The sequence below is a fragment of the Scardinius erythrophthalmus genome (genome assembly GCF_964197995.2).
Source record: "Scardinius erythrophthalmus genome assembly, chromosome: 5".
NCBI lineage: Eukaryota > Metazoa > Chordata > Actinopteri > Cypriniformes > Leuciscidae > Scardinius > Scardinius erythrophthalmus.
The window spans coordinates 6,512,776-6,540,512 of NC_138225.1; the positions used below are offsets into that span (position 1 = coordinate 6,512,776).

General features: G+C 36.5%; 1 protein-coding gene across 1 annotated transcript; it reads right to left on the bottom strand.

Moving 5' to 3' along the window:
- Positions 1-1,594: 1,594 nt before the first annotated feature.
- On the bottom strand, positions 1,595-27,431 carry lifra (LIF receptor subunit alpha a). The gene is made up of 18 exons (XM_081366810.1): positions 27,213-27,431; positions 17,612-17,749; positions 16,996-17,138; positions 14,883-15,036; positions 14,113-14,385; positions 13,294-13,423; positions 12,503-12,636; positions 12,242-12,387; positions 10,554-10,707; positions 10,244-10,308; positions 9,897-10,116; positions 8,700-8,882; positions 6,235-6,336; positions 4,978-5,127; positions 4,420-4,557; positions 4,149-4,245; positions 3,801-3,867; positions 1,595-3,074 (listed from the first exon to the last, which is right to left on the bottom strand). The coding sequence occupies exons 2-18, from the start codon at positions 17,676-17,678 to the stop codon at positions 2,487-2,489; spliced, it is 2,811 nt and encodes a 936-aa protein (XP_081222936.1). The 5' UTR covers positions 17,679-17,749; positions 27,213-27,431; the 3' UTR covers positions 1,595-2,486.
- Between the last annotated feature and the right edge of the window lie 306 nt (positions 27,432-27,737).

Genomic DNA, 27,737 nt, shown 5'->3' on the forward strand with positions numbered 1-27,737 from the left:
CTAAGGCGGGGTTTGATTTTATCTATTAGACATTGATTGGATGGTGAAAAGTGGGTATTTCATGGAAGAAAATAATCAGACATGAATTGAACTATTGTTTCAGAGGTGGAGCACCCTATTCAAATCTGAATCACAACAGCGCCAGGATTAAGAAAGTAAACGGGGTCGCTTTTGATTTCTTGTCGACTTTTACCATTCAGGCTCAGTGTAGCGACATCACGACAAGCGTCATGTTGTCCTGATGTGACGTATCTGTTGTTCTGACTGCTGCACAAGGATTTGGAGGACTAGCGATATGCACAGTGCTCAGGAAAAGGCCTTCACAGTAACGTTAAACACGTATATATCTCCCATATATCTGTATGTCAGAATAGCAGGTTGCTCTGATGTCGGTAAGGCCAGTTGAAGTGATTTACCCTGTGGTAACCCATCCTAATGATGAGGAAACTGCTCTGAGAGAAGGTGCTGTTCTTTGGAAATAATATGACTAAGCTCCTGAGGCACTGTGGTCATGTGGAAACAAGCAGGGGTGCATCCTGGACAGACGCATCTACAACTGGACATACGATAACACTTAGTTGAGTTTATACTGGGAGATGCAATGCATGTGTGAGAGTTGAAGTGAGTCGTGTTCAAGGACATTTGGGTTTGAAATACAAAGTATGCATATTCATAAAACTGAAAAGGGGCCTCACATCTTGTACGGATAATGCCAATTTCAAATGTTGCTGACCTTTGGAAAGCTAAAATGAAAACTTGGACTAGAAGAGTCCAATATCCTACAATCTAGATTATTAGACCAATAGCAGATATTTTTCGGTAACACTTTACAATGAGGTTTCATTAGTTAACTACATCATGAACTAAGAATGAACAATACTTCTACAGCATTTATTAATCTTTGTTAATGTTAATTTCAGCATTTACTAATACATTATTAAATCAAAAGCTGTATTTGTTAAAATTAGTTAATGCACTGTGAACTAACATGAACAAACAATGAACAGCTGGATTCTTATTAACTTACATTAACAAAGATGAACAAATACAGTAACAAATGTATTGCTCATTGTTAGTTCATGATAGTTAATATATTAACTAATGCTAACAAATGAAACATTGTAAAATGTTACCAATTTTTCTTTAAAAAAATGTTTTAGAAAATAGGGCTGCACTATTAATAAAATAAAAAACAAACAAATATGGCCTAGTGCGATTATCAAATTGCAAAGGCTGTTTGGTAACAAAAGTAAACCATGTGGTTTTCTGTCAAAATAAAAGCATGTTGGTTTAACGTTTGAAAATAAAGAAATTAAGACATCCATAAATATTAGTATTGTAATTTTACAGTTGTACTGTAAAACTAAATACATTTTAGAGTGAAATATTACAATAGTGTAATATTTCTTATTTTGTTTAATGTTATAGTTAGTAGTAGTAATAATAATAGTTATTATTTATTATTAATTTTCAATAAAATGAATACTATTATTAGTCTAATTCTATAAAATTACTATACAATTACAAAATGTTAGGCCAAATTGTGAAGGCCTACAAAAAAGCATAGCAAATCTGGATTTTTTTTTTTTTTTTTAAATCGCACTCACAAAAAAAAAAACATATTTTGACCCCCCCCCCCACCTCCTCCCCCCACATAATTGTGCAGCCCTAGCCAGGAATGTACATTTTAACAAATGACACTGATTGAGCATCAAACTCCAAACAAAAATACACAGAACTAACTAGCTGCACTACATCATTAAGCTACACTGAGTGTGTTTACATTCATTTTACACCGATGAAGCCGGCAGTGTAAGATCATGTGAACACTTTAACTGTGTTCCTTAATCAGGGAAATGTCATAAAGGGTTAAAGCAAAACCCGAGACGCACGTTTCCCCATTCTGCTTTTCCTTTTGTTCTGTCAGCTTATTCAACGCGCACGTATCGGTTTACATCTACATCGAGAAAAAAGTAGCTTGAGGCTACATAATATTTCTTATAAATCACCTGAAAATGGTGCAGCCTTCGTGAATGCATTGATTTTGATCTTTTGAAATGCAAATCAACATGTTTTACCGGTCCTCCTACATTTGATTGCTACAAAACTGTTAAATTAAGAATAAAAAAGAGAGCAGTGAAATGCTGTGCACAATATAATGCTGTAAGGGTGTAGATTTACAGCGATCGTGCCAAACACACTGCAGAAAGAGGCACGGACACTGTTGAGTGAACGAAAGTGGCGTTCCAAGGGGTAAACGTCATACTGCTCCGAGCGAGCGGAAGAAGATACGGCCACCTTCAGCTCTTCAGTAGTACTTCACCTCTCTGGCCAGTAACACAAGTCCTTGAGAAACAGTAGTGATGTTGATTACATAATTGTGAACGATTTCCAGTAAGGGCACGAAGTCTAAACCAAACCGAAAACATCTCCGTAAAGGTGAACGGCACAAACTAACGTGAAAACATATGTGAAGCAGTGCGTTCTCAGGATTTTCCCGAGAGAAAACTGTGGAACCAGGTGCTGGAAGGCTGTGGTTTCTCCTCAGAGGATTCTGGAAGAAGGAACTGGGATGATGTGACCGACGTAGGGCTGCCAAGCGAACCACTTAAGTTTTCCGCCTCCGGAGAATCCAGCTGCCAGGAACACTGGGGTTTATAGCCTGTATTCAAGCTGTCGTCTTGGAAGTCGGCCTCAAACTCGCCTTGGGGCTCGGCTGGATCCGCGGCGGACTGCATTTGAGGCCTGTAACCTCCACCGTCACACGCACCCTGTGAAGAGCTCGGGCTCTGGATGCCTGTGTAGGTGACTTCAGTCTGCGTGGAGCCCACGGAGGCGGTCGAGGAACCAGAGGAGTCTGAGACGTGGTTACTGTGGGAGCCGTCACCGACAACCTGGTTGTAATACCTCAGGAGGGCCGGTTCGTCAGAGTCGGTGTCTACCTCGATGTTGTCGTTCTCAAACTCCTCCTCTTCTTCTGGTACCGGGACCAGACCCTTCCTTCTGAAATCCCACTCTGGATTCTCCACAATCTGGACCAGACTGTGGGGAGAGGGCTTCACATCCAAAGGACCCTAAACACAAACAACAGCAACAATCATTCATGTTCCTAGCACAAAGTTATTAGCAATAGTAAAAGTGATAATGGTTAAATTGAGAATCACCATTTTTTTGTTTCAAACAGAGATCACAATTCTAAACAGACAACTAAACAAAATAACATGCAACTTCCTAGAGGTTCTGACAAAATGTTTATTACTGCGGATTAAAATATTTAATCAATCTGAATCAATTATTTAAAAAAAAATGGCTTGATTGAATAATTCAATGACTCACTCATCAATACTTCAAAAACACTGACTAATCCAGTAATGAAACAAGTGAACGCATCTCTAGAATGAATGATTCAATATCAAACATTAAGTTTTCACCTACTGGTGTAATGATGTAACTGATACAATTGTTGTTTAAATCACCAAGTAACTTTCAAGGTGATTTGCTCTACTTTGATCGCTACCGTAGACATCAGTGTTTATATCCGAACTATAAACTTTTATCCCAGTACTTCTGTGATAATATGAATATTTGTAACACAGAAATCATAAAACTGTGTGGTTGCGAAAAGTCTGTTGACAGCGCAGTGGCAGTGTGGCAGTGCAAAGCTCCACGAAACATAAGATTTGTGATTTTGTCAAAGGTTTAATAGACACTGGCGAATCACTGACATTTAAGAATGAGATTGCGTCTGTGTTTAAATCAAGATATGATTCAATGCCAAACACCACTAAAAACTGTTTTACCGGTGGGGACGACCAGTCTCCAGGTACTTTAGGTCCAGGAATTTCAGGATAGAAAGCTTTCTTTACCCTGGAATTAAATAAATAACACAAAATCATTAAGAAAACATATTAATAACTGATTTATATCGGTGTTGTTTTCGTTAAAAACACAATAAAATTACTAAAACCAACTAAAATTCTAATTAATGTACCAATTAATGTAATCCAAATACTAATACTGTATTAGTATATTAACATTACCAAAATAACACTGACTGATCAGTAAGACTGAAAGAACAGTGTCTGTTGTAGCAAACATCGCAGTAGGTCAAAATGATTTAACATTAAAACACATGAATAAAGTCCTACCACTCTCTCTTCTTGTAGCAGCAGATGCTGATGAGGATGAGACAGCTGAACATGGCTGCCAACGGCACAAGAATTCCAACAAACAGCATGTCGGCTGCTGGATGAACAGAGAAAACGAGAGGTTTAGGATAATCTTGTGTTATCTGCAATATCTGAATTTATTAGTTGTTCTATTTAAGCAGTTCAAATATCCCAACAAATGCTGGCATTGATACTAAGTAAGGCTACAGATTAGTGGCAAAATCTCTGAATGAGCATCACAATGCCTTACTGTCCATCTCCATTTTAATGGCCACAGTCGACCCCGTGTCCTCTCCAGCTGAAGTGTAGGCCTTCACTATGAACTTGTGCGAGCTCAGAGGCAAACCCTTCACCCTGTATGAGCGCACCTCAGGATCAGAGATGTTAGCTAGGAGCACAAACACATGAGACAAGTATTAAAATATATAACAAAAGATAAACATTTTTTTTAATTTTTTTTATATACATTATAGACAGACTGTCAGGCCAAATCCAATTTGTGCATAACCAATTGAAATCCGATCAGATTTAGCAAGTTTGAACGGCAAAAACAAAAAATCAGATGAAATGCGATTTTTACGAATTAAAATCGAGCTTTGGATAATGTAATGTAATGTAATGTAATATAATATCATTTAATACATGATGAGATAGAAGTTTTAATTTGTAACAAGAGGCCAAATGCGTGTTTTGGCAAACTTTCCATTGCCCAGTTAGTCATTTTGCTTGCACTATAATGCAATAATAAAGCATTTCTGTTCTTATCAGCAGATGTTTTTTCTACTCACAAATGTGGGGAAGTGCTTACCAACGAGATCCAGACGTGCAGCATTTGCCAGGTAGATGGTGTATCCGCGTATGAAGCCTCGCTGGTGTTCCATCGCGGCAGCTTTCCAAGACAACAGCACGTCCGAGCCAGTTTGATTGGCTGATAGGTCACCAACTGGCTCTGCAGGAACTACAGAAGATCGAACGAGAGAAGCAAAAAGAGCAAAAGTGAGCAACAGTATGTAACGTCCCAATAAGTGGGTTAGGTTAATATCTGTTTTTTTGTTTTGTTTTTAGTTATCACCCAAGCAAATGGCTCTGTTAACTACATTACATGCTTTATTCTTTTAATGTTTATTTGAAGGTATAGAAATGGTTACTGCGTGTATATTGTGCCATAATTTTTGTTATTAATGTAAATTGGCATAGTTAGCACTACTATTGTTTTAGAGTTTTAAAATAAATTATTAACATACAAATAGTCAAAAACAAAGCAATTCTAGACAGTGAGATTGTGCATAAATCAGTGAGTATCATTATCAGCAGTGGTTAAAGTCATTTAAGACCACATGAAATCAAAATTGTCACAAAGTTTTGTGGATCTTCATTCATGTCTGTAAGCTTAGAGGACTTCGATAATGATATGCAAGCATACTTGACTTAATGTTGACTAAATAAAGTTGCAGATACACATATTTAAATACAAACATGCACAAGGGTGTATACTAAATATCTTGATTCCTCAGTGGTTTCAGTTAAGCGACATATAGTATATTCTTCCCTAAACCTCAAATGTGGTTGGAATTTATTTGCTTTATTCATTGACTTTCATGCATGATACAACCTAACTAGTATTTTTCCAGGCTCTAGCATAAACTATATGAAAAGAAAGGGGTGGGATCTTTTATATGTCCTGCCCCACCTTCTTGAAGGTAAACCTGTGCTTGTTAAACCATTGCATGGGTTATTTAAACTAGCGGTTAACCAAAAAATAACCAGATGCTATTTTGCATTAGTAAAAATAGTCAAAAGCCAATTCACACAAACTTCCCATAAAATTGGTGAATTAACGTTTCCAGTAAAGGCGTGAATATGCTATTTACACAAGCATCGGCTATCTGCGTTTTACATAAATTACATAATGCTGCCATTCACATGCCTGCACAAAAAGTTGAAAGATTTGCCAGCATTTTATCAACAAGTCACACAGGACTTCTTAGTGGAAAAATGTTGTTGAAATTTACGGGCAAAGGCTGTATGTGTGAAAGCTCTTTATGAAGAGCAATGGTTCTCTTACTCATTTCCTGCGAGTATCCGTGCCATCTCTGCAGCAGCGAAGCAGCGCCGGCTGAGAGAACATACACTGATACGGTGTACCTCACTCCTTCCTCCAGAGAGTCTGAAATCAGCAGAGACTCATCAATCAACCAGGCGCATGGAAAAAACATTCAGTTGTGGTGTAAACAAAGCATGAAGAAATTCAAATTCCAGTAAATTTTCCAGTGTATTTGGACACTCAAGTCACACATTTTAAAAAATTAATACCATTGCATCAGAAATAACAAAATATTAGGCTTGGGCGGTATTGGAATTTTGATACCGTCAAACCTCCTCCCTATTTTACCGGGGTATACGGTATTACCGTGACTAATTAAAAATTATGACATAATGGGCTCAGATGGCGTCACCAAACTGTTGGCTTGTGCCTACACCGTTCAGAAACTGAATGCCAGATAAAAAAAAAAAGAAAAAATAAAATAAAATCAAGCCGTGCACGTTGTGTCTGAGTCCGGCCGACGGCATTAACTGTTATTATGAGCCGGAGCCCACCATTATTCAACATAATATCTGTGTGCGTGCAACAAGCAAGAAGTGCCTTTGTAATCCGTTGACGCGTGTCCATTGATTTTTATTAATAAATCTTTTCTGCAAAGATGGAAGTTGACGATCGCCATCTCTGTAGTGAACGCGCCTATAGAGAGAAATGCACATCATTGATCAATCAGATTTATTTTCGTTTTGAATTGTTTCGTTTAAAGAAATTGACGATCGCCATCTCCATAGTGAACGATAGAGAGAAATGCACATCATGGATTACAGAGAGTAGGCTAGTCTATTTCTTTTCGTTTTGTATGGTTTCGTTTACTGAAATTGATGATCGCATCTCTGTATGAACGCGCCTAGAGAGAAATGCACATCATGGATTAAATAATCAGAGTGGACTCTTTCTTTTCGTTTTGAATTGTTTCGTTTAAAGAAATTGACGATCGGCATGCACATCATGGATTAATCAGAGAGTAGCCTACCCTATATTTCTTTTCGTTTTGAATTGTTTTGTTTAAAGAAATTGACGATCGCCATCTCTGAGTTTCGGTTAATTTATGAGATTTCAATTTCAAGTGACCGTGGCATGCCAGCGCCCATCATGTCATGATTATATTAAATCCAGGCAATTTGGTTGATGAAAATTTTATTAAAATTAAGATACAATTTATACAAAACGAAATTCGTTTTAAAGAGGCCTTTTACAAAACGAAATTTATTGAAGTGGTCAAATCGTCTGACTCCCGATGCATCCCATCTTATTTGTGCTGTTCACTTTTCATAATCAACAACGATGGAAAAAATAACATTATAATATTTTAACAAATACGAAACTTAATGCGCTTATTTAATGAACTCGAGAACAAAATGCATCCTGGCAGTAGTGAGTGGGTGGTAGTTTCGGAGATGCGACATTAGGTTAGAGGTGTTTACATCTCTCGCGGTCACCTTTTTATGGCACAATTTACAAATTGCCTCGTCAGTATTTACCGCCTCTCCCTTCTCATTTGGCTGGAACCAGAAATATTACCAAACTGCAACCACACAAGCATTTTTAGGCAATAAATAAATTATATATATTATAGGCTATATAAGTGCCGGTAATGACGGTATTGAAACTGATACCGGTGCTATTTTAAGATCCCGCGGTATCCGATATTACCGTAATACCGCCCAACCCTACAAAATATCAAACCAACTGGCATGTATTGGAGAATTTTCTCAATAAAGGATCCAGTCATTCTAAACACCTCCTTTCTGAGAGTCTGCTCTGATTGGTCAGACGGCCCAGTCTGTTGTGACTGGACAAACACTAACAGTGTGCGTCGGAAACTAAACGCCTGTTACCATATGTGAGATTCAGCTCCTAAGGCTTACTCAGTAAACACAGTGATATGAACAGTAACAATGACGTCTTTGTTCGTGGGCAGCCAATGAAGGCCATAGCTGGGCATTATGCAAATTTGCTACAAACCAACATAGGATCAAGAAGGCTGGAATTACTGACGACTCGTCTCAGGGAGTTCAGAATCAGTTCTTTTGGGAGACAATAACTCCATTCATCCTGCACTTTGATTTTTAAAACAACAGACCTTTTAACATTCACAAACTGCTATATAAAAGTTAATATCCGAAAAGAAAACATACTAGGGGCACTTTAATGTGATGAACACTCAACCTGTGTTTCTCTGCTAGGACACCAGTGTGAACTTGAGAAGAACTGACCTCATAAATCCACTAAAAATCCCCCCAAAAGAGAAAAGATCCTACAGCATTTGAGAGCACATGGTTTGGTATTTTATTATCTAATGCAACGCCATGTAGACATTTTTCAGTGTCCAAATACTTTTAGGGATCAATGTATTTAATAAAAGAACAGGAAATTAAAAAGAAAACTTCAATAGATGAGTCACTTGTAGATTCATTTAAAGGACTCACCTGGCTTCACAGTGAAGCTGCTGTCTGATTCTGGAACTTTCTCCCAGTTAACCGGGCACAGGCCACGGCAGCCGGTCGGGACCCACTCCACCACGTGCCCTCTGCTGGCATTGGCGTTAGGCTGCCAGGAGAGGTCAAACGTCCCATTTGTGCCAAGCAGCTCGGACACAGACAGCTGGGAATCTACAGGACAAATGATCAAATGTCAATGGATTAAAACAGTTACTTGCATTATACAGCAATCAGTGCGGAAGTGCCACTCAGAAAAGCGTAATTAATTAGAATTAATTTGATAAGGAGCCCTGCACATGACATGCAGGGAAAAAAAATGTGTATAATCAAATTAACAATTCAACAACGTTTTACTAATTTGTTCCCTCATTTTAAGATTTAAATCGTCCGCACAATAGCATAATGAATTCCCTTGAGTTACTAAATCATGGCCACATTGTAATCATTTGTTCCCTTGTTAAATCAAAACGAGGGAACAGATTAATAAGTCCTGGGAACAAATTCTTAATTCGTCGCCACGATATATATATATATATATATATATATATATATATATATATATATAATTTTTGTCCGCCTGTCATGAGCTGGGGCTCCGTAATTAAAAATGATTTTGTTATTTTTATTTAATTTATACATAACATAGCTATAAAGGCCTTTTTGGGGATATTTTTTCACACAGAATAGACTGAAAGCCATGTTAAATGTTTTTAAAGTATAAAAATAATAAAATTAATAAAAATGTTTGTCTGTGTATATAAAGCCTCTAAGTGCCATCTGAAATTTTCCTCTAGAATGATCATTTTTATCAAGCTCGTATAATTAAGTTCAGTAGTTTCACTTAAATGACAATTAATAGATAATTTTCATTGCTATTTAAGTGAAATTATTGAACTTAAATATACGAGCTTGTTAAAAATGATCATTCAAGACGAAAATTTCAGATGGCACTTAGAGGCTTTTGCATATGAACTCTTCATATATATATATATATATAAACATGCGCATACACACATACATACATACATACATACATACATACATACATACATACATATTAATTTATTTACATTTTTAAATATTAATACTTTTATTTGACTAAAGTTTTTTAGAAGGTGTGGTAAAATGATGCACAAAACATTTGAATCATCTGGTATCTGAGGAAATGTCCCAGGCTCCCTCTACCTGCTCTGTATGCTGGTGTGGTCACAGCGGAAGGCTGAGAGAGACCAGCTGGGTTCTGTGCTGCCACGGCAACGGTGATGTCACTGCCGTTGTTAAGGATGATGGGAAAGTTTAATCTCTCAGGAGGAAGAGAAACCGGTGTCCACCCGTCTTCCTCTGCTGAGCTCTGAGAAACCTTGTAGCCGACTAATGCACCGTGACTTTTCCTCACAGACAGCGGCTGAATGGAAAGAGTCAGATGGCACCATGTTTACTTCTTAGAAGAATAACACATTATCAGTTTTTTTGACATAAGCTACGTTTCATATCCTTGATTATGACGAATGTAAAATAAAGTTTTTTCCTACTTTCCAAAAAACACGTCCTGTGTTACTGCTGTCCATCCAGAGCCAGACATCAAGAGCATCAGGACCTGAAAATGAACAGACTTTGTTATAGATCTATAGAAACTTAATATACAATAAACATTAAAATAACAGGAAATGATGTAGAAAAGCAGGGTTAACAATAAGGAAATGACACCGTGTTTTAGAGCATGTGAGTGATTAAACATAATATATCTGACCTGTCATATGTGGTGACTAAGAAACAGACAAAGTAGACTCTATCATTTCAGATTTATTATTAAATTTTCTGCAAGTTATTTTAACCACTCACGGTCCATTTTTGTGTGTATGCTGTAGGGGGCGCTCTCATCCCCCCACTTCCAGAAAGCGTGCTTGGATCCGCAGCGCACAGTCACAGTGTAGTCCACATCTGGCCACAGGTCCTCCAGCATCACAGATGACAAACCTGTGCCACTGTAGTTACGCTAACGACACAGAGAGAGAAATATCAGCCCATCGGTTAGAAATCAGTAGCCATTTTTAAATATTATATAGTCCTACATGACTGGTTAAAGTGATTTAAAAACATCATTGCCAAGGTGGCTTGAATAATAGTTTAAAGTAAAAAAAAGAACGGGGAAAACAATGAAGGAAACGTACCCCAAAGTTATTCTGATATCATTTATTCCACTCTCATATCATTTTAAACTTGTGTAGTCTTCTTTTAAACACAATTTTGTTGCATGAATAACAGTAACAATATGCACACCATAATGTTTATGTGACGAACAAATTGAAATACAAGTCATTATTCACAGACAATTGTTCATTTAAAAAATGCACATGCACAAATTAAATTTGGCTGAGGTGAATTAATAAAACTTTAAAGCTATTGTATGACTTTAGGCGACTTGTACAATAGCACACGTGTTAAAGGTCCCGTTCTTCGTGATCCCATGTTTCAAACTTTAGTTAGTGTGTAATGTTGTTGTTAGAGTATAAATAATATCTGTAAAATTATAAAGCTCAAAGTTCAATGCCAAGCGAGATATTTTATTTAACAGAAGTCGACTACATTGAACGGCCCGTTTGGACTACATCCCTCTACTTCCTTCTTTAATGACGTCACTAGAACAGTTTTTTGACTAACCTCCGCCCACAGGAATGCCCCCTTAACTATACAGAAATTCTTTTATGTACTAACGCACTTCTTATAACTTACTGTGTTTACTCAGCTCTTACGGTGATTTTCTGAAGTAAAACTGACGCTTCATCTTTTGTGTGATGTACAATAAACTTATTAAACTCATCAGTATGTTTGATCATCATTCAGACAGCAGACTTGTAGGCTATTAATAAATAATGGATACATACAAGCAGATGACAAATACGTTATAATAACCGTAATTAAACTACTAAACTATACCTGTTTCATCTCTATACAGCACTCTGACTCTGTAGGCATTATTGTCCGACTCGAAATGAACACCGTTACTGAGAGTTTCTGATATTATCATCATTCCGTGTCCGTGAGATAAAATTGTCCTGAGAGACTGACCGCGAGCTCACGAAGCTCCGCCCCCTGTGTCGTCCAGCAGCAGCTCATTTGCATTTAAAGGGCACACACTAAAACAGCGCGTTTTTCTGAGCCCCAAAAAATGCTGTAAAAAATGATCTGTTGGGTATTTTGAGCTCAAACTTCACATACACACTCTGGGGACATCAGAGACTTATTTTACATCTTGTGAAAAGGGGCATAATACGGGACCTTTAAACAAACTAAATGGTGTTTTATAGTATTTTTTTTTAGCTTTTTGAGGACAAGCATGATGCACCTCGCATTTTGGCTTTGTCTTGTTTAGTCATAATTTTCTCAACATCTTGACATAAAAGCTGTGTTTTTTTCTTGAGTAAATGATGCCAGAATTTACATTTTGGGGTAAACTACCCCTTTAACTCCCAAGACCACACAAAAAGCAAGCAGGATCCTGGGAGCTGAAATCTGAGCAGTGAACTCACTGTGCTGGAAAGTTCATGGCCGACGAGCTTCAGCTGGCAGAGCATCTCCAGCTTTTTATACGCCGCCACAGGCCAGCTCCACTTCAGTGTGGCGTTCCACGCCTCGACTTCAACCGCTGTCACATTTTCTGGAGCCAACAGATGTACTGGAAGAGAGACAACACCGTCAGACTCGTGAGAATATTAACACACAGTCGCTTGGACTCTATTTATAATGTAGATATTCTCGATTAAAAGGGGAACATATTGAAAATGTGGTACCGCGGTCAGCGAGTCGGGCAGAGTCAGTAAGCCGAACTGTTCCAAGAGGATTTCGAGCCACCAGAGTCCAGTTCTCCTCCCAGACCTTCGAGCTACACAACCAGGCCTTCCTTTCATTAGCCTCCACACAGTCCCTGCAGACAGAAACACGGCTTATAAAAACTAGACGTTCATTCATTCAGACAGGAAATGGTGCAATGATTACATTAGAACATTAATGTAATTCTTGAATCTGCAGTAATGATATGCAGGACATACGTTACTAATACAAAGCAGCAAATCAGCATATTAGAATAATTTCTGAAGGATCATGAAGACTGGAGTAATGATGCTGAAAATTCAGCTTTGATCACAGGAATAAATTACCTTTTAAAATATATTATAATAGAAAATATATAGAAGTTTTTACTGTATTTTTGATCAAATAAATGCAGCCTTGGTGAGCAGAAGAGACTTCTTGTAAAAAAAAAAAAAAACATTCAATAATCAGACTGAATCGATCCTTAACTTTTGCATGCTAGTGCATGTAACATTTATTAATACAAATAATTATTATAATTATTAAATAATATATATTTATAAATATTCATAATATGTAATATATATACATCAGACAAGAGCTAATGGAATTCCTTGATTAGCAGTAAATATATACATGACATAAGTATACTTTTCCATCTCATTTAATGTGGTTTGCTGTTTGGTGATCTTTTTATGTACCAAGGACATTACGGTCCCGAGCGCCAAATGCTATAGTGTGGTCAGTGGTTCTTGTGTAGTGTGTTTCTTGCCTTCCATTAAGGGTGTATTTAGTGTGGTTGATCTTTCTTCTCAAGTGAGTGTCTCGTCCTTTCTTCCAAGAACATTCTGCGGATGCCAGGTCCCGCGTTTCGCAGACCAACCCCTCATCGCCCGGCGGATCTGCAGCAATTACATACAACAAAAGCCACATGAAGTCGCTCTTTAACACTGCACAGCAATCATCCAGTGCTAGCCATTATGCTAAAAATGAACACTCAGATCTTCCTGCTTTCTGAAATTGTATGTGTATTTCACAGTCGTGGATATATATGTTTATTGAGTTTATATATCATGATATTTTGGCAAACCACTAATTAAGATAAATATCTAGGTGAAAAAAAAACAAAAAAAAAACTATAGCCACAGTCAACCATATAGCATTTTACATATTTTATATATAAAACATTAAAAAAATTATCTAATTATATTATTTTTTTTTAATTCTTCAAAGAATCCTGAAAATATGCATCACAGTTTCCATAAAAATATTAAGCAGCTCAACTGTTTTCAATTGATGATAAGAAATGTTTCTTGAGCTGAAAATCAGCATATTAGAATGATTTCTGAAGAATCATGTGACAGTAATGACTGGAGTAATGATGAAAATATTTTTAATAGAAAACTGTTATTTTAAATTGTAAAAGTATTTCAAATTATTAATATTTCAGTATGTTTGATCAAATAAATGCAGCTCTGGTGAGCATAAAAACAAACCCTAACATAAACTTTTGAATGGTATGCATGTATAATTATGAATATTTAATACACATTTCTTAATTATTTCTTATATAACGATGAATTATACTCACAGCCTACAAACACCACAGCTCCTGTGAGGGTCAACGCTGGGGAACAGCAGACCACATTTGTGCCCGTGTCGCCAGACGCTGGCTGGTTGGTTACGGTGATGGCGTAAGTTCTTCTGCTCAGACGTGTGGCGCTCATCTTCTGACCCTTGTACAATATTTCTTTGAAATTGTACTTTTCCTTAACAATACAGCAGAATGTCATATTACTGCCCACAGGAACCACCTTATCCTGGGGATACATGTTAGACTCAGACTTCTCAGGAATATCCGACCCTAGAGACAAAAGGATGAGGGTTAGGGGTGTAAATAACAACTTTAACTTTTCTTTAAAGAAGAAATGTTTTCTAGTGCATCCAAAGAGCAACATCAAAACAGAAAATGGCCTTTTATAGCTTTCAAAACAGCTCCAAGAGCAGAAACAAAACTATCTGGTACAAAATTAGATCACTGCCATTATAATCAACAGATGTGTCTGTCTACATTTAAAAAGGCCAGTTCCTAAATTTGTCACTCTGCAAAGCTGCTCCAGCAACTTTATTTTCCATGTCTGTCTGAAATAAAACACCTTTAGATCCTAAATATCATATTTGTGAAATACTGTATAAACACAGTATAAACTGAAATGACTGTCACAATAGAGCCACTGAATTAAATGACTTAGTTCTCAAAACAAGGACCACAAAGTGCTAGTACGTTTGTTTGTGGGCTGATTTTGAGAAAGGTTTGCCGATTTCAGGACCAGCATCATTTCGGAAGTGTTTTTTCAGTACCTGGAATGGTCTGAAGGGGGCTCCACTGGCTGACCGACTGCTGGTTTCGTGCTCTGATTTGCACTGAATGAGAAGTGCACTCCAAGGGTAACGGTGAGCGCCAGGTCCAAACACGATGTCCTGTCACAGGATCTGCTGTAACTGCCACCGTCTCCTACAAATTAAAACAATGTAAATCACTGCATCTGCTAAATATATTCATATAAATTGTCTCTCAAATTTGATTAGTTCATGCATTTCCTGAGAATGTTGAAAGCACCATGCTCTACATTATGAAAGTGATAAGCAGTTTTGACCCTTTGATCTTAAAGCCAGCATTCGCAACCCAATTCACTTCCATACTGTGATTCCGAGTGAAACAACATATAGTTATGTAATTTATACCATCTGCATTAGACTGGATGGGTAAAGTCAGAATAGAGTGTAACAGTCGGGTTCTGGAAGCAAAAACCCCATTCATTTTTTCCATAATGGAATTGATTTTTAACAATAACTTATAAACCTTTAAAGACAGACCTGTCTATGAGCTCCAAGGTTGTTAATTGATGGTATAAGATTTTGTTAAAGCAGTCAGCCCACATTTCAACTTTTTTTAAGAATCGTGCTAAACAGCGGAATGGTGAAAACATTACCCATAATAAAGATAAAATCTCCATCAATCTAAGAATCGTGACAACTAAGCAAATTTCACCAAAATAAGTCTTTAGCTCCCTTGAAGCACAGCAAATTATGTAATAGACTTAAACTACTTTGCGCAAGATATACAATTCGTTGTATAGTATATAAGTAACTTCTTTAAATTAATAGTTTTATAATTCCCCATTTTAAATTTGATTGTCCTTCTCAATGCTTCATGGAACTGTAGTTCTTTCCCTCATTAAAGCCGGTGTCTGATATTCAAATACTTTTTTACTTGGAATCAAAGTTTGTAATGTTGTGGTTCACCATGAAGCTGATTGGTTTGGTTCATGCCATTGCTTGTAACTCTTAAACAAAGTCTTTTTTGAAATCCTTATAGAAAAAAACGAATGGAAAAACACTTCAATAACAAAGGCCGCTGAAAAAGTGTGAGGGCACTAATAGAGACTCTATGGAGCTGAATGAGTTTGCAGTGGATTGTGAGTGATCTACTCGTACAACTTTTGATGGGGACGTGTATGCTGAAGGCCAAATTCACTCTCCAAAGCATCTCAAAATATCCCATAATGCTTTTTTTTAAATTGTTATTTGCTATTATCACTGGAAACTGTATGGCTATAAGTTCCTGTGTTAATTATCAGCAATGCATTTAGAAAGGCTGCATTACCTATTGGTTCAAATTATTTTCCTTCCTTCCAGCCCAAAAAAATAAATACAAATAAAAATAATCAGCCCAAATCAAAAAGATGGTTTAGAAGCAAAGGATGGTTTTTTTTTTTTGATGGCAGATTTGGAATAATGTGCACTGATGAATTGTACTCAATAAGACCAAGAACTCAAACTATGAAAGTAAACACATAAATTCAGATTTCATGTTGACATGAATATTCTAAAGCAATTACATCAGATGTATCGACAGAGTCTGTGGCATGCCATCGATTACCACAGGAAGCCATTTAGACTCGTCGTCCCTCAGTTAAAAAGGAACGGTAATGCAATTACAATGAAAGGCCAGCAGATATTGTTTTCTGTGGTAATCAACATTGCCTTGATTATTGCTTTATGGGTCTAGAATGCAATAACAATCAATCCAAACAAGCAAAAAATATTTTGCAATATAGACAGACTAACATTCGCCAATAAATTCCCAAAACAAGTTAGACATGAATGTAATCGCTATCATAACATGTTGCTCTTAAAGGCACAGTCGGTGACTCATAGGAGATGGGAAAACATTGAGTGGAGTTTGAACAACTGGTTTGAATGTATTTGCATTTAATCTCTTGTTACTGAAATAAAGGTGGAACCGCATTGTATCATAAAGACCTGGATGTGGCACAAAAGACATGATGTTCCAGTAATGATTCCCAGTGCTTAATGGCTCACACCCACATGCATGCATCAACCCTAAATAACTAAAACACAGATTAACAGTTGACATGACATCCAACGGCGGAGATGTGAAAGCGCTTACATTTAGCACCACATTCATGAGCTCGGTGTGGAAAATCTCGATGTCAAAAAGCGATGAGTCACTTTGCCATGACAAAGAAAGCGTCTGTGCAGGTAAATCAGGCTGTAGTGATAAACCATGGGGCACAGGAAGTTCACTCAGACCTGTACAACAACAGAGAGAGAGAGAGAGAGAGAGAGAGAGAGAGAGAGAGAGAGAGAGAGAGAGAGAGAGAGAGAGAGAGAGAGAGAGAGAGAGAGAGAGAGAGAGAGAGAGAGAGAGAGAGAGAGAGAGAGAGAGAGAGAGAGAGAGAGAGAGAGAGAGAGAGAGAGAGAGAGAGAGAGAGAGAGAGAGAGAGAGAGAGAGAGAGAGAGAGAGAGAGAAGAAGAAGAAGAAATGACTTGGGCATTACATAATATTTCACAATATTGCTATTTTTCAAAGAATTTTGAATATAATATGACATTATATTACAGTCCTCAGAATTTTGAATGGAATAAAATGAATTAACACTAAATTTAACCAGGGTTACGACATGTTTTGTTGATGTCATGTAATCCGAGTTAAACCTGGGGTGACCAGGTTTAATTCTCTAACATGTCTTGATCAGTCTGGCTAGGAATTTGATGACACTCACCATTCTGCCCTCGAGAGCGTAAGACCCCGAGGCTCAGACACAGAGCCAGAATCACCCAGCCCTGCATACTGACCGAACCAGCACCGCTTTACCGCTTACAGAAAGAGCTGAACACAACTGAGACCTGGAGAACACAACCTATGACAAAACACACAAAAAATCTGTTTTACAGGACATAAATCAGAAGGTATAACATAATAATCTGGGGAAAAAAATTATAACAGCTTGCAATTGTGATACTGACACACTATTGATAATTTTTTTTTTTCATCATTATCATCAACCTTTTTTAATTGCACAAACTTTTGCCATAAATCTCAATTTTGCAAAACCAACAGAAAAATTTGGAATTAAGATAATGAAGTAATATATATATATATATGCATGCTGTGTTCAGACCTAAAGACTGTTATTAGTAATATACAATTTTATTAACAAACAATGATGTCATTTTCACATTGACTTACACAACAGTATAAGAATGATGCATCTCTTTTATAACAAGCACTCTTGACAATTTGGATCACCTTGCAATTCCTATTGTAGGAGACCTACAAAACTAAATTTGTAGCCTTTAAAATAGCACAACAGGGGCACTTTAATAAAAAATTAATAAACACACCACATTTTCACTGTTTTCTTTACACACACATACATAAGTAAAGAAGGCCGGAAAGCCAAGAACATTGGGCAAGTACACACACACACACACACACACACACACACACACACACACACACACACACACACACACACACACACACACACACACACACACACACACACACACACACACACACACACACACACACACACATTACGGATTACAGCAGTTCTTCTGGTTAGTATACACACACATAATAGCATTTGGTATCATTTTTATACAGTTTCTCTTTTCAATATTCCATTATTTCAATACATTTTTATGCATCATTGCTATTTGGATTAAATAAACGTACTACAAAGCATTTAAAATATGAAACCAAAAAAGAGTAATTGCATAATCACCATATTTATCAACAATATTATAACATATTCTTCTGTATTTGCCTAAATTAAGATTATTTTTTCCTTATCCTACAGAATAGATTTTCCATATTAATATAATTATACAGCTTGATGCAATGTAAATCAGAATTAATCACACTATTCAATGTTTTGTCTTAAAGCAATAATCTACCTCATCATCACTACCCCCTATTTATTCCCCGAAAATCCAGAATTTCCAGTCCTCACCTGCTTTTATCAAGCATAAATCATAGCCTAAACAAAACATCAAAATGCAAAATGCAAAAATCAGATTAAACAAGCCCTCTCTTGTGTAGATACAACATGTTCAGTTGTTTTTAATGGCATTCACACAGCATTTGACAAGATGTCTGATCAATCATATTTGAGGATTGAAGCCGAGAAAATGTGGCGCAATGTTGATATGCATCATGAGTATCTTATCAGCGCTGGACATTCCAAAGTGAATTCACGAGGGAGCAAAAGCAAAATGCATCACATGCCTTCCTATGAAAGATTAAATTAGCACAATACTGCATCTCCTACTTCACTCCTACCTCACCTAAATCAAAGAAACTTCTGGATCAAAGCCGTAAAAAAAAACGCACATGAAAACAGTAACTTAATAACTAGATGTTTACATGTTCACAAGAATGCTAGACATCGTGGTTGGTAGGGCACTGTTGTGCAATCGAGGTCAAAAGGTCTTCTGAGCAGCTTTTAGCACATTTCAATGTGGATTCTAGGTAGTTTGAGGAATCATTTACACACCAAAGCTTAATGCTTCAGGTAATGGACCACTGACTACCAAGCTAACAGATTCAGCAAACCCCTCCAGTCAAGGTATCATTTAGATAAAAATAAGCAAAATGGATCATGAAGAAACACAGGGTGAAGTTGCAGCTTATTTTACAGATCTGGCCATGAGCACCGATGCCAAATACAAGTTTAAACAAGCCTTCAAACTCTGCCCCTCCCGTAAGTGAATCCCCGAACACCAACTCATACTGAAACTGAAGCCATTTCATTTTTCCAGTAAACTGAAGCCTGCAAAAAAACAAACATTTTAAGCAGAAAAAGAAACCTTTTAGAAGCCAAGCAAGAAGAAAATAAATATTTTTAGAAGAAAAGCTCATTTTGGCTATGCAAATAACCCTAAATTTTCTGCCAGAATAACCAATAGACATATGCAGTGGTGATTCTTGCCTCAGCAAAAACCTCAAACTTTAAGAAATAATGTAAGCAAACCTTTAAACCCAAGAATTGATTTACCTTCAGCATGTAACCAATCCACCACAATATTCTAAAACAATAGGACTCTGAAAGACAGACCCAATGCATATCCCATAGCAAACAACCCCTCAGCGCACCCTAGCAACCGCATAGCAACACCCCGGTAACAACCCAGAATCTTACATTTATACATAGATGCCTCATTAGTGTTTACGGACTGCTATATGCAAGCCATCCGCCATGTTGGAACAGTCAAATCCAGTCCGTGAACACTCGATAGCAAGTCGACTGTGCATCTGAAACCTAGTTATTCACAAGCATGAATATCTATATCTGCAACAGAGATTAGCAGATGGGTTTCACAGCATTTAGTTGATCATCAATGTTATAATTCTGCAAATGTATATTGCACATTCACACCTCTGAAAGGTTATCCCATTTCGTCTGGATTTTATAGCTTGGTTGTTTTTACAGCCATAGGCTGCACAATGCTATGACATTATCGATGAAAATGCATTTATTTGTTAGTTGAGTGCTGAACAGACTCGTGTTAACCATTCCAAGATGGCGGACGCGTCGATGTGTCTGAAGCCGCTGAATGTGGCATCTACTACACAAGCATGCTCTCGAGGTTTGGATATGCAAGCACCACTTACATTTTCTTCAGAAAACAGAAAAATCTTGTTTTGGGGGAAAAACTTTAAAACCCAGGAACATTCATTCAGACAAACCATCAACATTTTTTTGTGAAAAAAAAAAAAAAAGTAGTTGTTTTACATTTCCCTACTAGACAAGTTGTCATTTATAATGGCAAAAAGCACATCTAGCTTGTTTTCAAATAACAAATATCCGTTGGGAACAGGATTCTCAATATTGACTTCCATGACGATCCATGTGTTACGGTAAAATAAAACATCACGTTTGTGTTTGCAGACCTTGTTAGCGGTTTTGTTTTGAGAGCTCACAATGGTCTCGCTGACAGATCTCTTTAATGTTCCAACGTGCGTGAACGGCCCGAGGGCAAAGAACAGGAAAACAGACACTGGGTTTTTTTTTTTTTTTTTTACTGAAACAGGGGCTGGAAAACAATCCCATGGATCACTGCCAACCCGTTTCCTTGCATCACCAACATAAAGTTATGATTACTAGAAGTCATCTGAGATAACACGATTACATTCTTTGAAAGGTTACCGTATTTTTCATAGATTTATCATTTCGCTCTTATCATCCAAATATAACAGCCCACCCATGCCCAGACCTCGACAGGGCGCAGGAATCCAGTGTTTGTGTTGGCAGCCTGTGCGGCGGGTCTGCAGCAAACTGTGAAACTCGAATGTTCAGAGAGTTACAGACAAGACTGTGAAACATACCGACTACAAGCTACTCACAATTTTTTGTGAAGTAACAGTCAAGCTACATTAAAAAAAAGTAGTTAGTGATGCAAAAAGTTACTAACACAAGTATATTGATGATATTTAGGGGGACAATAGCTCCGGGCAGCAAATTAAATAGATGTAAATATATTATACAACCATACTGTATATCTGTAAATTTCGTACATTTTCGCAAGTCCTTACTAGTAACAAGTCAGAGCCAATTTGAACACAAATGTGCACTAGTCTACTAAGGGTTATTTTCCATTAGGCCTAACTAAAACTAAAAACAAGAAAAAAAATGGTTAATTGAAATAAAATATTATAAGTATTAGACAATTATTATTATTATTTTTTTACCCTGGCAATTAACAGAAACGTTTAAGTTGAAGAACTAAAAGTAACTGGAAATAAATAAAAACTAAATCTATATTAAACTTGAAAAAAAAAAAACTAATAAAAATTACTAAACCACAAAACAAAATGACAAAAAATAAAACAAAAATTTAAATGAAAACTGAAAATAAAAAAGCTAAATCAATATATTAATAAAAGCTATAATAGTATATACTATGCTAAAATAACATTGGCACTAAATAGGCAACAACAAACAAAACTAAAAACATGAACAAATATATGCTGGTTGTGCTACAAAAAAAGAACAACTGAAATGCCATTAAATTTAAATATAACATAAAAATGTGTGTCTGCTTTAAAGCTGGTGGAAAAACGAGAAGGAGAATAATTTGCAGCAGTTTCCAATATTTTGCAGGAACTACAGTCTGAGCTCAGATCATTCCTCAGAAATCCATGAACGATCGCACAGAATTCTTACGTGACATCATTTTCATTTATTATTTCTGCGCCATGAATAGACACAAATTCCTCTCTTTCCCACCCAGCGCATTTACACATGCTGAGAACAATGATAATCTGTCCAGAGCAGTGTGCTCTAATGGCTTCCTTCCACTTACATCACACAAAACTACACGACTTCCTTCCACTTATATCACACAAAACTACACGATACGCACTGATTCATAAGACATCCAAAACTCTAGGGAGAAAGTTGCAGTTTCACAGTTTACCACATTTGACTTGGAACACATTATAAGGGTGACCATAGTTTATTAACTAAAATAAAGCTAAAAATATATATTTTTAAAAACTACAAATATTAGATGGAAAACATAACTTAAAATTAGAAATGCTGCTTTGGTAACTAACTGAAATAAAATGAATTATGGAAATAAATAAATTACAAACACTAGAACTGAAGAAAATAAATAAATTAAAGCTAATACAATAAAAAAATTTTTTTTACAAAAACTTAAAATGAAAACTTAAAATATAAAAATAAAACCTAAGACAAAATATTTATAAATACTATAAAAGTATAGGCTATATATATTACTACAATAACACTGAGGGTACGGCTGTGCCATTAATCGTAATTAGGACTGGGTACCGAGATCGATACTTTTTAGGTACCGACCGAATTGCGTCGATACTATCGAGTATCGAAAAATGACTTGTTCGGTACCAGATTTCGATACCTAAGGGGTTAACTCGTCGTTTACGCGGTTACGCCCAGAGACGTGGCTCACCTGAAGTGTGTAGGCGCCCCAACCCCCGTCGGTGTCCCGACTCCCAAACCCCTAAAGATGTGGAAAAGTCGATCAAAAGTGTGGCTACATTTCTCCGGGCTCGATGCCAACAGCGCGCGATGCAGTATTTGCGGTAAAATAATTGCTGCAAAGACCGGTACCACGACAAATATGATCAAGCAACTTGACAGTGCACGGAGTAAACATAAGAGCAGGAAGTAGCTCCGTCTTCGAGTGGTAAACGAAGAGATACCTTGTCGATCACTCTGACAGTGTTTATATTGCAATAATAACCTACTGAATGTACACTGTCGTTCAGAAATGTGTTGGTTAGTCAGTAAGGATGCATTAAAGTGATCAAAAGTGACCTTAACATGTGTAATGTTACAAAAGATTTCTGTTTCAAATAAATGCTGTTCTTTTGAAAATTTTATTCATCAAAGAATCATAAAAAATGTTATCATAGTTTCCAAAATATTACGCAGCAAACCGTTTTCATATTTCTGAAGGATCATGTGACACTGAAGTAATGATTTTGAAAATTCAGCTTTGACATCACAGGAAAAAAATACATTTTGAAATATATTCAAATAAAATAACACATTTTAAATTGTAATACTATTTCACAGTATTACAAGTTTTACTGTATTTTTGATCAAACAAATTTAGCTTTGGTGAGAATGAGCTCTTTATAAAAAAATGTTTGTTCCTTAGTGGTTTTTTTTTTTTTTTTTGATAAAAGTTTTCTGAGGTAATGTGTTATGTAATCTTGTTAAAATTGATTTCATAAAATTGGTATCGAAAAAAGGTATCGATAATATTGGTATCGATACCCAGTCCTAATCGCAATTGTTTTTGGCTTCCAATAATTACACACAAAAAAAACGCTGGGTTGTTTCAACCCACTTTTGGGTCAAATATGTAAAAACCCAACCGTTGATTTAAATTTTTTTTTAGTTTTAAACCAACTGGTTTTAAGTTTTAACCAAATTTTTTTTAGGGTGTATGAAAACAAGGTAATCGAGGTATGCTACTGCATTCTGTCCAGCGCACCTTCCTTTCCTTCACAGCGGTGCGCTTTCGTTCCTCCCTAAAAGCCCAAACTTAACATCCAAATCATCCAAATAAGTGAGTGTTGTAAAATGGAGTCTACTGTTGCTAAACTGCGGGACGTGTTTGATATTAAACAGTGTTGATAAAACTGCATTCAGCCGCAAAAGAGACACTGTTGCAGGAGGCGTTATGTGTGCACGCTCGAGTCAGAACTGAACCTAATGTGCTTCACAAAGATGTCAAAATGCCTTTTTGGCAAGTATCTAAAGTAAACTTCCACAGTTAAAGCTCCAATATGTAGGGATTTTGTAATAAAATTTCCAAAAATAACTTGCACAGTGTGATATATTTCCTCCAGTTATGTACTTACAATATCTCAAAAGTCTCCAAAGATTTTTTATTTCAGAGAAATTCCGATTTTAAATAACTGGCCGTCCCGGAAAAGAAATGTCGCGCCTCAGTGACGCAATGTCCGCTCTCTCTATCCTTCTTTCCGGTGTGGACCATGTGATAGGATATTCCACCACACCGGATTTTTTTTTTTTTTTTTTACAACTTTATTGAGGTTTTTTTCTTATCACAATAAACAATAAAGACATCTGACAAAGAATAAAAAAAGGAATAAAATAAAAAATATGACCCACCACACCGGAATATCGCATGGTCAAATGCGGAAGTGGTGGTTAAAGCGTTATAGCCATAGACTGTATGGTTATAGCTGTTATGGATCACAAACTCTTTGGCGAGTATTGAAGTGCCAACAAAACGAAAGCGTCCATATTCGGATACACGCGGAGTCACGGACTGTGTGACAAACGGAGGAATAAAACCCGGATAAATATCGGCAGGCGTTTTCGAGATGGAGAGAGCTGCGCGTCTGGACTTGTCAGAGACTCTCTCGCGAGTGTATTGAGACAGGTAAGACATGCAACTGTCAATAATAGCACTTATAAACAAAGTTATATTGCTCTTTGTACTTTGGTAAGGCTTTTTATCACGTGTGGTGACCGAGATTATGGCAGTACAATTACAATCGGAGATGATGTTAAAAAAAATATTTAGTCATTACTTGCAAATGTTCGTTCAAATTTACCTTTAGATATTGGTTTGAACATGTTAAACAACACGGCATTAACCATAAAAAACGTAAAACTGCACAACATTAACCAAACATTAACCAAACAAATCATTTGACAAATAGCTGTATGTTGTAACGGGATAGCCTAATATAGCATAACATTTCACGTCCCTTGCAGTTCATTAATTATGATGACATAAAATAATACGATAAGACATACAGGTAATACAAAAACGAATAAATTACCTCATCCGTGATCATGATTCATTAATTCCATTTAGATACATCGCTAGATGGTGAAAAGGCATTATAAACCACATCTCCCATCGTCACCTCCTTCATAGCGTCATCAAGCTTCGCCTTTGTTATTGTTGGAAACTGCGCCCTCTTGTGGTCAAATACCAAAGTCACATACTGGAGCTTTAAGAAAGAAAACGCGTGTGTAACAGTATGTTGGATCTGTTCATTAGCTCTTAAAGCGACAGCAGCCTCATATACCTGCGGCAGTCTGTCTAATGATAATCAAACAACAAAAGACAAAGGAAAATCACTCACTGATCTTGACTGAATAACGCAAGTAGCTTTAATAAGGATTAATCTACAGTAAGTTTATATAAGTGTTATTTTACATTTGATTATTAAATGTTTTTTTTTCCTAGGCATACAGAATATCTGAATACCACTACATCTTCCTGAAAAACTAGGCTATTTAACTTGTATTTTTGTTTTGTTGTATTTATTTGTTCATTTTGTTTGTAATTAGGCAAGTTCCTTTGCTCTTATTGTATTGCTGACTATGTAACTATTTTGAGGACCTTTTTTTACATCATATTAACCCAGTATTATTTTTTTCTGAAGTTTCAATAATTGTGAAATTTCACTGATATTTAAGATTACTCATATCGTGAAAAAGGGCTTTGAACATATCACCAACCAATAATCATGTTACAAAAGCGTGATATCAATATAGACCAAAAATAATCATGATTATGATTTTTGCCCATAATCGAGCAGACCTAACTGAGGGTGACCCAAATTCTGAGGGCCACCTAACCCAACATAAAGTAGGCCTAATTATTAAATATCCATAAGTTTAGCAAACATCTGTGTGCTAAAAAAAAAAAAAGACCCTCTCAATTTGTTGTGAGACAGTAACTCAACAGATGAGATCTCATCAGACATTAGATTACAGGGACGGTTCACACGAAAAATGAAATAATGTCATTGTTCTCAGTCACCATTCAATTAATTGTATAGGAAAAAAAGCAATTAAAGTGAATGTTGACTGAGGCTGTCAGTTGATAAGATTCTGCCTAACATCTCCATCTTCATCTAAACAACGACAGAATATTCTGCTGGCTCTGTGTACTTATAGTTCAAAGGACCACACATGTACAAAATTGTTGAGTAATAACTTACTGATTCATACAGTCAACACAAGCAATGGTACAAGGTGTATCATTAGTGGAAATTGTCCTGTAATTGTTGATTTACAATATAACCTTCCATTGTATGGTCACATTCACAACACTGATATCAAATTATCACATGGCACTGGTAACCAGTATATAGGCTAGTATTTAAAAAAAAACTGAGTCTCACTTTACATGCACTAATAGAAAGTACCAAAGTACTACCATCCATGATCCACGATATTAGTATTCTTTGAATTACCTTGTAGTACCACTTAAATAGCCTACAGCAATAATTCAGTACTATGGTACATAATAAAGTACCATGGTGTTACATCTGATAATTTGATGGAAATCCTTAAAAATACAAATTGATGTATTGTAGCACATGTCACTTGATAACATGGACGATACAAAGTATTCTGGGTTAAAATATAAAGTGCTAAAGCAACGCCCCAAAAGACTGTTTACAATAAACCACACCAAAACGGTCCAGGAAAGAAAACAACACGAAAATACATAACCAATTTAACCAATCAAACCAGCCACTTTAAACGAATATAATTCTTTTAATACACCTCAGTTGGTTATTAAAACTAACAAATAAGCAAAAGTCAAATGCCTTAAACGGAATGGTCATATAACCATAATACCTCCAACTAATCTTATAAGTAACGTTACGTTATTAACGTAATTTCACAGCGAATCATTTCGATATGTCAATAAGACTTCTATTTTAACTCGTTATATAAACCAAACGTCACGAGCTAATACAGATAAACAAGGGGATTTCTAACATTAAAAATAAAACATGATGTTCCCAAACTGTTAAGTTACCTTGATGTTTTTAGTATCCAATGTCTTCGAAATCACCCGGTTATATCCATAAAAATAACGGCTGCTATCCGATCTGGTGTGTTTGGGTTAATGGCAGCGCGAGCGCATGGCCTTCCAGACGGGTGTCGGTTGTCGGAACTGGGGGGACCGAACCGGATTCCCATTCCCAAATGGCTCCAGAATATGAACTGGATTGGATCGTTCTACCAAGCGTTCATTATGCGACAAACACTGACTTCCTCCAGGGGGCGAATGTTGGCTCAAGAATCGCAGCATGTTTTAGTTTTTTGTACATCATTTGTATTGTATGACAGTGAATATAATGGTTTAAATCTAGTAATTCCACGGATTAGTACCGGACACATATATGGATATACAAATCGGTAATCTCTTAAAAAAATGATTAAACGGCATTCTTGCTGTCATTACAAACGACTTTGATTAGTTCTTGATCACTACAAACGACTGTGGTTAGTCCATCTCGACCAGCGCTGAGAAAAGTAACAGGTACCATGTGACAAAGTT

What these genes read in the sequence shown, in the direction of transcription:
- lifra (XM_081366810.1), bottom strand. Translation starts at nt 17,678, where the DNA reads ATGCAGGGCTGGGTGATTCTGGCTCTGTGTCTGAGCCTCGGGGTCTTA. An exon ending in ACGCTCTCGAGGGCAGAATG is followed by an intron (nt 17,139 to 17,611) that starts GTGAGTGTCATC and finishes GTTGTTGTACAG; the next exon opens with GTCTGAGTGAACTTCCTGTG. An exon ending in CAGGACGTGTTTTTTGGAAA is followed by an intron (nt 10,117 to 10,243) that starts GTAGGAAAAAAC and finishes CTTTCCATTCAG; the next exon opens with CCGCTGTCTGTGAGGAAAAG.